Genomic DNA, 13,020 nt, shown 5'->3' with positions numbered 1-13,020 from the left:
GACAACTAGGAGCATCAGGGCTGTCAGAATCAACTTTTCTGACAGGGCTCAAGAACAAGATCAGAAACAAAGAAAACCAAAAATGCAAACAAAACACACCAGAGCCATTTAGATTTTCTTGATCAAAGACTTGTTTTCACTCCAGCATGACTCCAGCATGACAACTGTGCAAGGAAATTACTGTGGACTGTGGAGTATTTGGTGATACCTGGCCAGTGTATGACAAGTGCCTGGGGTAAAGCTCTGTGAAAGTTACTCAGACACTCCAATATGTGAAAGAGCAATTCCTCACAGATCTACTCAGCTGAACAGGACTCTTTCTGAGGGGTTAAAAAATGAGGTAAAAAAAAGTGTACACAATATAGAGATGTCAGATGCATTTGCAGATTTGATACCAGAGATTTATATATTTCTACTTTTTTAGAGTAGGTCTTTTTCACTAGACATCTCAAATAGTCCCTTTCGAAGAGGGAGACTACAGTACATGTTTAGCTCCCTTAAAAATTTATGACAGTATTCATCAAAAGCTGCATCAGTCCAGTACACCCTGCACTTTCATAGACAGGAAGTCTCAGAAAGACAGCCCACCTAACTTCCCAAATCTTGCAAAACAAACTATTTTGGGCTGTGCACCCACACCTTAGACTTCCTGCAAGCCTCATTAGCATTCCATATAACACCAGCAATAATTGCATCACAAGTTCAAACCTGCTTTCAATGCAGTAACTTCACCAGCCCCAGTCTGGTCACTGGTGTTCCTCTAACACATTATTTCCATTCACAGTCTAAGTCAATTAATTTAAAATGCTACAACACCTGTAGTTCTTTTAATTAAAAACACACTTGACAAATATATTGTACAATAAAGTTTATTAGCTGTTCTCCTCTTTCTAACAAATGGAATGGATAGTGTTGATAATTCTTTACAAACCAAAGCTGATTTGGTTGTGGGGCTGCCCCACGACTGCCGTAAGTACATCCCTCTTATAAACAATCAGTTGCAAACAAGCAATGGCAGGTACCAAATAATATGGGAATTAGAGAATTTCATTACTGAAGGTTTTGGTACAAGGTATTTATAACATTCAGCACAGAACTTTGTGCATCGCAAATGGAAGATCTTGTGCCTGTGCAATCCGAGCTGAATACGTACAGAAAAATAAAATGTATTGTCTCTGAATTCTCCCTTTGGTTAAGACATGCATATTACAAAGGGGGCAGGGGAAGACAAACACCCGAAATTCTGTAGAAAAGAGGAGAACTTGCATGTATTTTTTTCTTGTACTAATATTCCCTGGACTTCATGCCCAGCCATCATAGCCCATTTCTTTTTTTTTGTGATTAAGGAAGGTAAATTCTAATTTGTTCTTTTTTTTTATTTAAAACAAAAAGCTAGGAGTAGGTGGTAAAAGAAAAATATATATTTTATATATATATATTTATACGTGTGCGCAACTATGTAAAGAAAATAATTCCCATAGTTACAGAGTTTAGTTAAAGAAAGTTTAATATATATATATTTATTATAACAAAATAGGCAGTTATTGTGGGTAAAATATTCATTAAAATCTGACCCCTAAGAACACACACATTTTTAGGCTATGAATCATTCTCTCATTGCCCTAATGACCATCTCTGCAGCTGTTTTCTGTATTACTGCCAATGGAAATTTGGCATTCCTCTGAAAAATACAAGGTTTTGTAGCACCTAAACATATTTTAGGCTCAAAAAGTGTGATGACCATTATCTATAAAGAATTTCTGTAATACACTATAAATAGTGTTTCACGAGGAAGATTAAAAACATTACACATCTTTGTCCCTAGCAATTTCATTGGCAAAAAATGAAAAAATAGATTATAAGAATATCCATATGAAATTATGAAAATGAATATCCCTTGAAGACTATTAATGGGACTTAATGAAAATGTGAACTCAAAATTTGAAAGTTTCTCTCTAACTGCCTGGAAAGAAAAAAAAGATACTGTGAGAATAGAATTGAACTCAGAAAATAAAACCTGAAATTGATTGCCCTGACCAAACCATGCTATTAAAGTTAAGCGTGCAAAGTTACTCATAATTTACAACTTCCTTGAATACAACTTTTCTTTCAATTGTTATGAAATTTTAAAAGAATGTCTATAAAGCTTTTTTGAAAAATCTTTGAAAGTTACTTTCCCTTAAACATTAAGGAATTTTACCAAGCAATTCCCTCCCACCCCCACCCTAAACTAATAGCTGGTCAGGCCATTCCACTGTCATGTTTGAAAAATGGCAAACCAACAACACACAATAATACAAATTATTTAAACTAAGAGAGACACCAAATGTAAAGCATTATGGGAACTGCAGAATGTGATGGTTAGGGTATGAACCACGCTGGAGAGAACTAGAGGCAGGCTCCACTGGAAGGGCTTAAGAGTCGTCAGATGTAGTAGGTGATGTCAGTTAGAAAATGAAAAATAAAAATCTGTTTTCATAATTTTTCCTTTGCTGGAACCCAGATGTAAGGACCAGACTGTTCCTCTATGATCTGTTTCACTTGGTTGTAGATTTCTTCCAGTGTGTCTCCTTGGACAATAGCTGCAAAACACAATGTGGCAATCAGCAATCATCCTTCCCAGCTCTGTACAGACCCCACACTGCTCCACACAAGCTGTTCTTTTCTCTCAGAGTGGCAAGAGGATTTATGATTGCTGAAAGAACAGACACCCACGGAGATTTCTGGTTTCTGTGCTGGAGTGAAGCACAGAATGGTACTGCAGGACACACAAGAGCACATCCTTGGGGACAGGAAGTGGTTTCCACTGTACTATATATATGCTCAACTGAGGAGGTTTTTTTACCTTTTCCTAACCACATGTTCCAATTTGCCTGAGTCAATTCACATCCTCCGGAATTCTTTTTGACCCAACTTTCATTGCAGTTTCCAACACAAAGCAAGACAGTACAGGGCTGTGTCCTCATATAGCCAGTCTCAGTCAGGCTTGGTGAAATCCTCAGCTGGATCCCGAAGCTTCACAGCCAGGCTGGCTGACCTTGGGATGTCTCCCCACTAACACTACCTTTGCTTTTGGCTAAAAAGAGGAGGAACTCATGGAGTTTGTTGTCCAGCCAACAGATTCAAGTTTTATAGACAATAGGCTTCCTTATACAGTAAAAAGTGCAATTTATATTCAGATGGTGTAAGATAGATATTCTTTTGCCGAGGCTATAAAATTAGGAGTGAGCCGATATGGGTGTGTTCTGACATACCAGAATAAAGTACAGTCTCGTGAAAATGAGGATGAAGTTTGAGATATTCTTACCACATTTCAGCCTGGAAGAGCAATCACTGTGAGACAGCAACTCCTTTTTAATTAGGATTGCAATCTCAGTGTCAAGAATCCAAGAATGAAGTTTAGCATGAAAGAGTTTTTGAGGCAGGCAAGACTCACTCTTCTGTACATCAATAGATTATTCCTCCTTCCAAGCTTTGCTTTCATGCAAATTACTTCCTTTTTATTCCTACCATTCCATTTCCACCTCCTAAAAACTGACAACTGGGTAGCACAAAATGTAGAGAACAGGGCAGCAGAAAGACTGGGGCAGGGAGTCTGCTGTTTGCTCTGTCCTCCTCCTGTGTGAAGCTGGAGCAGACTGCTGCATTCACAGCTCTGCCCAGGTAGGATGCGGAAGAAGGAACTGGGCAAAGGAGTCATGTCACAGAAAGGAGGTGAAGGGGGCAGTGAACACTAAAACATGGTAAAAGAGAATGTAAGAGGAAGGAAAGGAGCAATTGTCTATCAGGGCAGGAATAGGGAAGGCTCATTTCCAGCCTCCTGAAGGTCATCACTTGACCAACCTCCCCCTACAAGCCACAATGCAAAGAATGAGCACAGTTTGAGTGATTGCAGCCTATCCCTTGCTGTTACAGTGAGTTCCACAGCATGCACAAATTTGATTTCCTAAGTACCATAATGCTGTAGTGTTCAATTTCCAGAGGCTTAATTCACTACTATCATGCTTGATCATCTTCCCAATTAAAAAAAAAAAAAAAAAAGGTAATGAACAACTTCCTACAGACAGCTTTGCTGGGCAATCTCAGATCTGCAAATAAAAAGCTTCAAGCATATGAAATGTCAACAAAGCAAACATCTGCATTACAACACCCAGGAAAACGGTAGAAAGTCATGTAGTTTTTAAAGCCTATATTAAGCTCCTAGTAAATTTTCCTGTATATTAAATTAATAAATCAAACTGAAATCGGTGTAGAGGTACTAAGATGGCCCTATGCCTCAAAATAATCACAGATCATCCGAAAAACAAATTTCAGCCTTATCTCAGTGGTTAGGCAAGTACTATTTTTACAGCAAGCAACAAAATTTCAACTCTGGCAAGGGAACATTCACAAGCAAAACACACCTGTGAAGTGTTCAGTAAATTCTTGCTCCAGTTTCATAGCTCTCTCAAATGTCTTCCTGGCTTGCTCTTCCATTAAGCGTTTATTCATTTCCCTGAAATTGAAAACATTATGTATTCTTAAATTACTATAAAATACCTGGAGTCTTTAGAAATAAAGTTTTAAACCACTGTCTGAGTATTAACCCTAATAGGAGGGTTAACTCTAACACCTAAGTGAAGACTGTAGTGGAAATGAGCTGTTCTGGCACTATGGAATTTAACACAATGACACTGGTTCTCAAGCACTTCAGTTTGGATTAGAAACTCCACCTTCAGACACTAAAAATTAAACACAGGAAATTGAATATCATTTAAAATGCAGATATTACAATTATCAGCATATAACTCGCAGTTGGCTTCTCAAACAGAACTACAGCCTCAAACAATTTAGCCTGAGGTACTTTACTTTTACTCACATGATATTTTCCACTGTTTTGGGTTTAATAAAAATGGAGATTGGGTACAGCTGGGCAATCTGCAACCTTTTGATCGCATTACCAGAAACATCGAGAATGCAATGTTTACCCTAAAAAGTGAAAGAAAAAGGAAAATGGAACTAAGCAAAGTTTAAGTCACAGGCAGCACAACGTAATAATTCAAAAGAGGAAACACATGTCCACCGAAGCCAACAAAATTAGAGCATTTGCATCAATGATACTGTGATTTCACCACTTTAGCACAAGGTCCCACAATGCTCCTCTGTGGGATCACACATCATTTGATATGTTCGTGACCCTTCTTTCTTCCTTCCTCTCTCCATCAGAGGTTGTGCCCAACCAGCAAAGCAGAATCATAGAGTGGAACAGCTGGACTTCAAGGGCAGCACAAAAGTTCTTTGTTTTCTTTTTTTTTGGTAATAATTTGAGGATGTTTCAGGGAGGTGGCCATATCACAGATGCAGTTCAGAGAGGAGCCAGATGACTTAACTGGCATACCTGAGGGAATAACCACCCCTGATGGGGAGGAAATGTGCCACCATAGAACCTTGGATGGAACTGCAATCAAGCCCTCTCCTCCCCCAGGTACCACAAACAGAATACCACATCACAGATGGTGAATGCCATTTATTTGGGCTGATTCATACAGCTCCTTGGGCAGCTGGAACACAATGTTAAGGCTGCTTTCCTCTCGCCCACTATTCTCCCACTATAATTTTCCAGCTCTCTGGGATATCTCATCTCAAAGGCTCTTCCCATTCCTCAGCTCCTTTCATTTCGGATACATTCATTTCTACCTCACACATTTTTATTTCCTTCCTTTCTGAGTAGCACAGGATTACTTTGGCATAACACCACTTTAGAAAGGTATAGAGGAAGAGGAACAGAAAAACACTGTCAGGTGACTGAATTAATAAAAGTTTTTTCTTTAGCAGGAGACTAATGTGAATAGCAGAATTCTGTGAGCCAGGACATAACCAAAGGTGACTCATATCATACAACACCAATCCTGAACTCCTGCAAGATCACTCCTGAAGGGTACACTGAAAAACAAGGAAGTGACTGCAGCCTGAAATGACTGACACACTTCTGATTCTTGGCAGAAGAGATCACTGATCATTTACATTTGCTCTCTTGCACAATAAAACTAGAATTTTATTTCAGGAATTCTTAAAGAGAAGTGTTCTGCCCACATGAACAACACCTATGTCTGTTTGCTTTCAACTGATGATGGCTGTTTCCCAGATCCACTCCATGGGTCTGGATGCTGACTGGTAACATTTAAAAAAGGTGTTTGTATGTACTAGCAGAGTATTTTACTACACATGCTGATCTGTCCACTTGTTTAAATATGGCCCATGCTCTGGGAATTGAGAATTAAGAGCATTACCTGGTCCTTTTTTATTTTTGGAATAAAACACTATTTGCTGTGTTTGGTCCAACAACTTTTGCCAAGTGCCAAAGGATTTTGAGCAAAGGGTGGAGGGCTAGATAGCCAGCACAGCACCTGGGATGGACCTTATGGAACATAACTGTGACAGTTTATTTCAAATCAATAATGAATGTGCATTAACAGTGACCTCAAAACACAGAGATTTGCAAGCTGATAGTGATTCCAAAGAAAAGAGGATATGAAAATTCCTTTCAAGTGAAGATTTGAAAGACAAGGAAAAGAAATGCAAGTACTTCATGATACAATTATCATGTTTTCATCCAAGGATGTTATTTTGCTCTTTGCAGAGTGCATTTAGAACAGTATTTTACATATTTTTTAGTTCCTTACTTACATTGCATCTGATTGAGAAGCACAGCACCCAGTGCCTTTTACAGTAACTGAACAATGACATCAAAACGTATCTTTAGCTGTGTCCATTGTAGGTAAGGAAATGAGAGAAACAGGGATCAGCTGGAAGCATGAGCAAATGAACACAACTGAAAGCTATTGGAAGAATACTATTTTTGGTACTTTTGGGGTAGTAGCAGTCGCTTCTCCTAAATTCATCATAGAAAACTTGGAAATCATCTTTTGTATCCAAGTAATAAGACCCACTGAAAAGACTCATCTCTTCAGTGAGATGAAGAAGAAAACAAGGAGGGGAGTTACCCCAAACTGACCAGTTTGCAGCCCTGTCACAATTTTGAAGTTCATTTCTGAAGGACAGGCCATTGTTTCTCAGAAAAATTATGTTAGCTGCAACTGAGAAAATGCTGCATCTACCCAAAGTCCCATGGAGCCTGTGCAAGAGATTTAATAGATAGAGACATCTGGTAGTGCTTTGCTCTTCATGTCCATTTATAGAAGATTCACAATCACTGTGTATGTTACTACCCCAACATATGGGCAAGAGAACACAGCCAGTTTCAGGTCTAGGATGGAACTGAAGGTTTCTATCTGTGCCAGGTGAAGAAACTGCCAACAGATTTATAATGTTTAAACTGTTCAATAAATAGCTTCATCATTTAACCACATAGGATAGTTTCACAGCTTCATTCAGCCTCCCTTACAAAGTACTGTTCATTCACTTGAACAATTTTGTAATTAGTATTATCTCCTTTCCTTTTCTTGCTGTTTGCCACAGGGCCAGGTTCCACTCCATATGGTGAGAAAGGCAGCAGAAGAAAACATCACACGACCCACAGAATCTCACAATGTTCACCCTGGTTTTGCTTCCACTAAATTCGATGGCCAGAAACAACAATACTCACCCATTTAGTCAAAATGGTCTACACAGTTTTCCAGAGGACTGACTACACCCCTGTGTCACACGGGACAACCACACTTACCCTCTGCATGTCCACACTGACACTGCTCACGCTTGTGAGTTCCCACCTAGAAAATAACTGTTTCTTCTCCCACAGAGATCAGACAACATTGTCTACTGTAAATGCACTGTATTTTGTAAGCAGTAGAACAACACTCATCAACTTAACATGGAACATTTGCAAAAAATTTTCACCAAAGAAGTTTCTTTAAAACTAGCACCTTGCTCTCAGAAATATGCTTCCTTCTTCCCACTTTTTTTTCAGAGATCAAGTTAACTTCAGTTTGAATTTAGAAATAATTAGATTTTGCAAGAAATAGTTAACTCAAATCTGTTCAGTATAAAAACAGCAAGGCTGATCTCCAAAATGTAGTGGTAGTTACGGAAGAAGTCTTTTTAAAATTTGGTTTAAATACATTTACTCTTTTCCCTTTATCAGTTAAATCCATGAAGGGCACAAAGAATAATATTTTTACAAGTTTTCTTCTACATGAGTCTATATCAAATGGATCATCATATTAATTAACTACCACCACTATTCTTAATGAGTTAATGATCTATGTATATGAGCTAATTAGCCCATAATTCCAATTATTTCTTCTATATTCTCTTTAAATAAGAGAGCACAAACTATGGGAGCTCTTTTCTCATAATTTAATCATAATGCTTTTATTATTCCAAAGCTTCATTATTTCTCTAAATGCATCTGTGACAATGTGCTTTGTTTCTGGTTTTACATAAATTCCTTTTAAAGTCAGAGGGTTCCTAATAGCTTCTTGCCATTCTTCTCTTTTTCCCTGTCAGCACAGGCAGATAATCACCTCAGTAAATGAAAGTAACTGGCACTGATTTACCTTTTCTGCTACTTCTCGCACTGATTGGACACTTGTTCCATAAAGATGATTATTGTACTGGCCAGCTTCAATGAATTTGTGATCCTGAATATCCTTCTCCATTTGCTCTCGAGAAGTGACAAAATGGTAATCACGTCCATCCACCTCATAATCTCGTTTTGGTCTAGTAGTATCTTTAAATATAAACCAGTAGTTTTTAAAGCAAAACAAAAAACAGTGACTTTCTTCCCTACAATATCCAAAAATAGTCTCCCATTTATACTGCAAAATTTTCACAAGAAAAGAGACTGACTATTAAGACTGGTCTATAAAGTTTAGACAATATGTTAACTTTTTTTAAACTCAACAGTACGTTTATTAAAAAAATTAATAGAAAACTATAATTTAGAATTGCTTTAGTATTTGCTGAGACTTACGTGGAACACATGAGCCAAATTTGTCTGGAAATTCTGAGATCAGGTCATCATTTATTCTGTCTTTCATGGGTCCCAAAACAATCACAGGTCGAGTGTAACTGACTATTAAACATAAAGGAATAACAGCAGTTACATTTCAGTATGATTGCTAACTTTTAAGAGTTCAGCAAAATAAGCTCTATCACATAGCAATGGTTTTAATACCTAAAAGAACATGTATTCTTAAAGAGAATAAAAACATGTTGAAGAATGTAAATCAATTAATACCACAGTCACAGTAAGGTGTTAGACCTTCACTCTCAAATCACCAACCTTGGTGACTCAAGATGAGTCCTAAATTATGAAATCTTTGGGAAAAAAAAAACTTTTACAAAGTAACATCCCACATTATAATGGAAAAAGTAAAATGGGGAAGTTTGAAAATCTCTTCAATTCAAAGAGGTACCTAAGCAGCAGCAGAGTTCATGCAATTCTATGTCTGTATTGGGAGAAGCTTCTTTTCCTCTGAGACCACAATTAAACACACATACATAAAACTACTCAACTTTATGTAGTTTTTGTAACTATTAACACCCTTATAAAATTAAGTGCAGTATCTTTTAAAAATAGCTTAATTTTTTATAAACTTATAAAGGGCTTTCGGTTGAAAATTAAGCTTAAACAGAATATATCTAATTATACTGTAAGAAATAGACAAATGATTTATTCACACACTTTTTGCTGTGGCAGAAAGAGCGAGAATGCTAAAGCAATATGAAACAGAAAACTATCATTTCTGAGGTTCACACTGACAAAACTGTTAAACATACCATATTTTCCTTCTGCAATGTAAACCACACAAGAAATTATTTAAGTAGCACACCTTTGGATTTTGCACTAAATAATTTAGCGATTTTATTTAATAATTTATGCCTTTATGATTTATTCATTTGAGTAATGGTAACAAGTTCAAAAGTTTATCCTGGTGCTTAGTACATAAGGGCACATGAAGCATTCTGACCATTCAGATTATATTTATTTTATACTGAGCAAGATCTACAAACCTTCTTGTTGATTGACTGGTTCATATGACAAGACATATTCCTCTTGGCCACCTAAAATGTAAATGCAAAGACATATCTATGTATTTTTTTCTAAACCAATATAATTAGATTAAGCCATTTGATGGACTATAACGATGCAGACATTCCTCAGCAATTACAATGATACTGATGAAGGACATCTTTCAAGAGCGATGGATTATAAAAATCACAAAGAGAAGCCAAACACCAAACTTTAAAGCATAAGACACATACAGTATAAATAATTTCCTGGTGTGCATTAGCATGTCAAACTGACATCGAGCACAAGAAGACTTTTAAAGCATTCCTGAAATGCTCTTACCCACGTGTCCCTGGATGCAATGCATGCATGCTGTCATTCACTGCTAGAGGCAATGCCACCCACATCACGGACTTTCTCCATACTCTGAAGCCAGCATTTACAAAAACACTTTTTCATATTTATACAGGGCTGACAAACATGTGTGCCTATGTGTGATCTGCCATTAACTTTATCATGAACTGGCATTTATATAAACATCTTCAAACACTCTAATTCTACCAAAAAAATAGGATTGTATATACTAAATAACTATTACTTTATCAATTTAAAGACAAAGCTGAAAACAAAGAATGCTTTGGGTTGTTCTCAGCCCCAGGAAGCACAATAGCAGTGAATGAAACTAAAATAACTGAATCTTGAACTTCAACAGCTTTTTAAATGTTAGTGAAAGCATCTGAAATACACCTCAATTGCCATCTCTCTACAAGATTATTTCTAGTCTAACATTATATATCTGAGTAAAATTTCTAACTAAAAATTAACTCCATGACAGTAGAAAATTTATAATTCTGAAGACAGAAACTCAAATTATATGACATTACTTTGAAGAAAATACAGTCCTTCAATAACTCCCTTGGGTAATTTTGGAACATTCTTTGGTGTTCAAAAGCCACTTACAACAGGCAAAGGAACATACCAATGCTACACCACAGTTGTATAGAAACAGATGGCAGATGAAGGCTTTTATAAATTTATATACTGCTTTTATATATCTATTCTCTGTTTCATAGCAAATACCACTGATATTTTACATCTAAATTTTACAATTTCATTAACAGAAATATTTCTCTTATTTTTTAATAGATTGGCATTCAAACTGTCCTCCAGCTATACAGGAATAAACATTTTAATTTCCTAAATTGTTGCAAGTGAGGAATACCATAAGACAGACACAAAAACATGCAACCTGTGAATTATAATATTGCAAAAAGCTACTCATGCAAATGGACTTTAGAAGGACAGTATATACTTTCAGAACCCCATTTAGGCTAGGGAGAGGAATAGGGAATCATCAACTATCAACTCATCCATAAAAAGATCCAGCTCACATATAATTAGATACTTATTTTGAGAAGTCACATTGTTATAAGGTCAAAAATTAGTTAAGCAAAGTACTAAAGAGAAAGTAACAAGTAAAAAGCATCCCCTAATTGAGGGCAAAAAGTATATATTGTCACTGTTTTTCAATATTTTGGAAAAATGAATATTAATAGAATGAACCTTTTGAACAACCGTACTCATCTGTAATCAAGATAACTTTCATATTAGACAGCAGTAAGAAGAAATTAAAAGAATATTTTAATAAAAAGTGCTCAGAATTACACATTCAGATAAGCAAATCCATGACATTCATAATAAAATCATGGCTTCTCAAGTAACAACAGAGTAAAAAACTAACTAGTGGTACCAATAATGAGTTTTAAACGTAAATAAAGCAAGCCCTCAGAAAAACCTTGGAAGTGGGGGAAGCAGCAAGTTTATGAACAGTCACAGTTAGATGGTTTTAATGGCGTGTCATTAAAAATGGTTAAAATTTCTAAGTTTGTCTAAGGCAACTCCCATACATGCTCAATTTTGTTATTTTCTGTGTTATTCTCAGGGAACACAGATGCCTCCCTCAACTGGTTTCTTTTCAATTACAGTCTACAGCACCATGAGCATTTTGCATACAGACATAAATTCTCTCCTTAAGTGTGATCATCTGGAAGAAAACGTGTGGATCATCACCTCTGAAAAGACCTACAGCTTCCAAACAAATATATCTGTTAATGAACCACCATCCTTATTATCCTAACATAAATGATATCTGTTTCTGAAGTGGCCATTATACAGTGAGCAGGTAGCCCAGAGCTGATCAGTGAGCCACTCAAGGTCACACTGCGTGACTTCTACTGTTCCTTCTTCTCATGTTCCTCTTCAAATCCCCAACTTTGCTATCTTCCTGCTCTGCTCTATCTTGGGGTCCTGGTCTGGACTGCAACTTTAGTGAGGAGCTGTTCACTGGAAATGAACAGTGGGATTGAAGTTCTTGCTCTGGTTTAAGACATTTTAAAGCACAGTAAAGCACATTACCCACTTCAGACTACTGAAGCCTGGGTAACAGTAAATAGTACTGTAGCTTATGCCAGTAGAAAAAGCTAACTGAGTGTGTTATTTAAAAGATATCATGTCTTCAGAGAGAGAACTAGCATGTTGATTTATCATAACTGACTCAGCACTGAATGTGTGTCGTATGCTTTGAAGACAATTCATACTAAGCACCCACACTTGACAAAATAAATGAGCTGAAAGCAAGGGTAAATACATGTTTGCTTATCTGTACTTTCATTAAAGTATATACATATTAAATCTGAGTATCAGTTATGAAAAAATGTAAATATGGCAATATTTAACAGATTACATGGTTTAATTACACCTCCAGTATTAAGGTTCAACTACATGTAATTATATTTGGCAGCATTAAATTTACATTTGGGATTTAATAGGTCTAGCTATCTTGTATAATTAAAAAAACCCCAGGAATAGATTCAAATTAAGCTGAACTAAGAAAATCATTGACCAAAATAAAAATACCCATAAAGGAGGTTTGCAATGATTCTAGTCAATTTTTTAAAACCAAAGACATAGCACAATTTGCAGTACTCCACCAAACACACGAATATGGATTTCACTTGAAGGTGACTGGGAAGTTCTATTTAACATGTAATTACCCAGAAGAGACAGAC

General features: G+C 36.5%; 1 protein-coding gene across 25 annotated transcripts in view; it reads right to left on the bottom strand.

Moving 5' to 3' along the window:
* Positions 1 to 1,382: 1,382 nt before the first annotated feature.
* Positions 1,383 to 13,020, bottom strand: part of DLG1 (discs large MAGUK scaffold protein 1) — a 138,722-nt gene continuing 127,084 nt past the window's right edge. For 12 of the 25 annotated variants that reach the window (XM_051781318.1, XM_051781319.1, XM_051781322.1 and 9 more), the window contains 7 exons: positions 11,516 to 11,551; positions 9,955 to 10,005; positions 8,912 to 9,013; positions 8,496 to 8,668; positions 4,859 to 4,968; positions 4,404 to 4,495; positions 1,383 to 2,582 (listed from right to left, as the gene is read on the bottom strand). In XM_051781318.1, the coding sequence (XP_051637278.1) occupies positions 2,476 to 2,582; positions 4,404 to 4,495; positions 4,859 to 4,968; positions 8,496 to 8,668; positions 8,912 to 9,013; positions 9,955 to 10,005; positions 11,516 to 11,551 (671 nt within the window). In that variant the 3' untranslated portion in view covers positions 1,383 to 2,475. The remainder of the gene's footprint in view (positions 2,583 to 4,403; positions 4,496 to 4,858; positions 4,969 to 8,495; positions 8,669 to 8,911; positions 9,014 to 9,954; positions 10,006 to 11,515; positions 11,552 to 13,020) is intronic. The other 13 variants (XM_051781320.1, XM_051781324.1, XM_051781321.1 and 10 more) reach the window with 2 other exon arrangements.

Source organism: Manacus candei, unplaced genomic scaffold (genome assembly GCF_025592945.1).
Source record: "Manacus candei isolate 608988 ecotype Guabito, Panama unplaced genomic scaffold, ASM2559294v1 h1tg000015l, whole genome shotgun sequence".
In the NCBI taxonomy this organism is placed as follows: Eukaryota; Metazoa; Chordata; class Aves; order Passeriformes; family Pipridae; genus Manacus; species Manacus candei.
The sequence above is the reverse complement of the archived record's forward strand: the minus strand, read 5'-3'. Positions and strand labels throughout refer to the sequence as shown.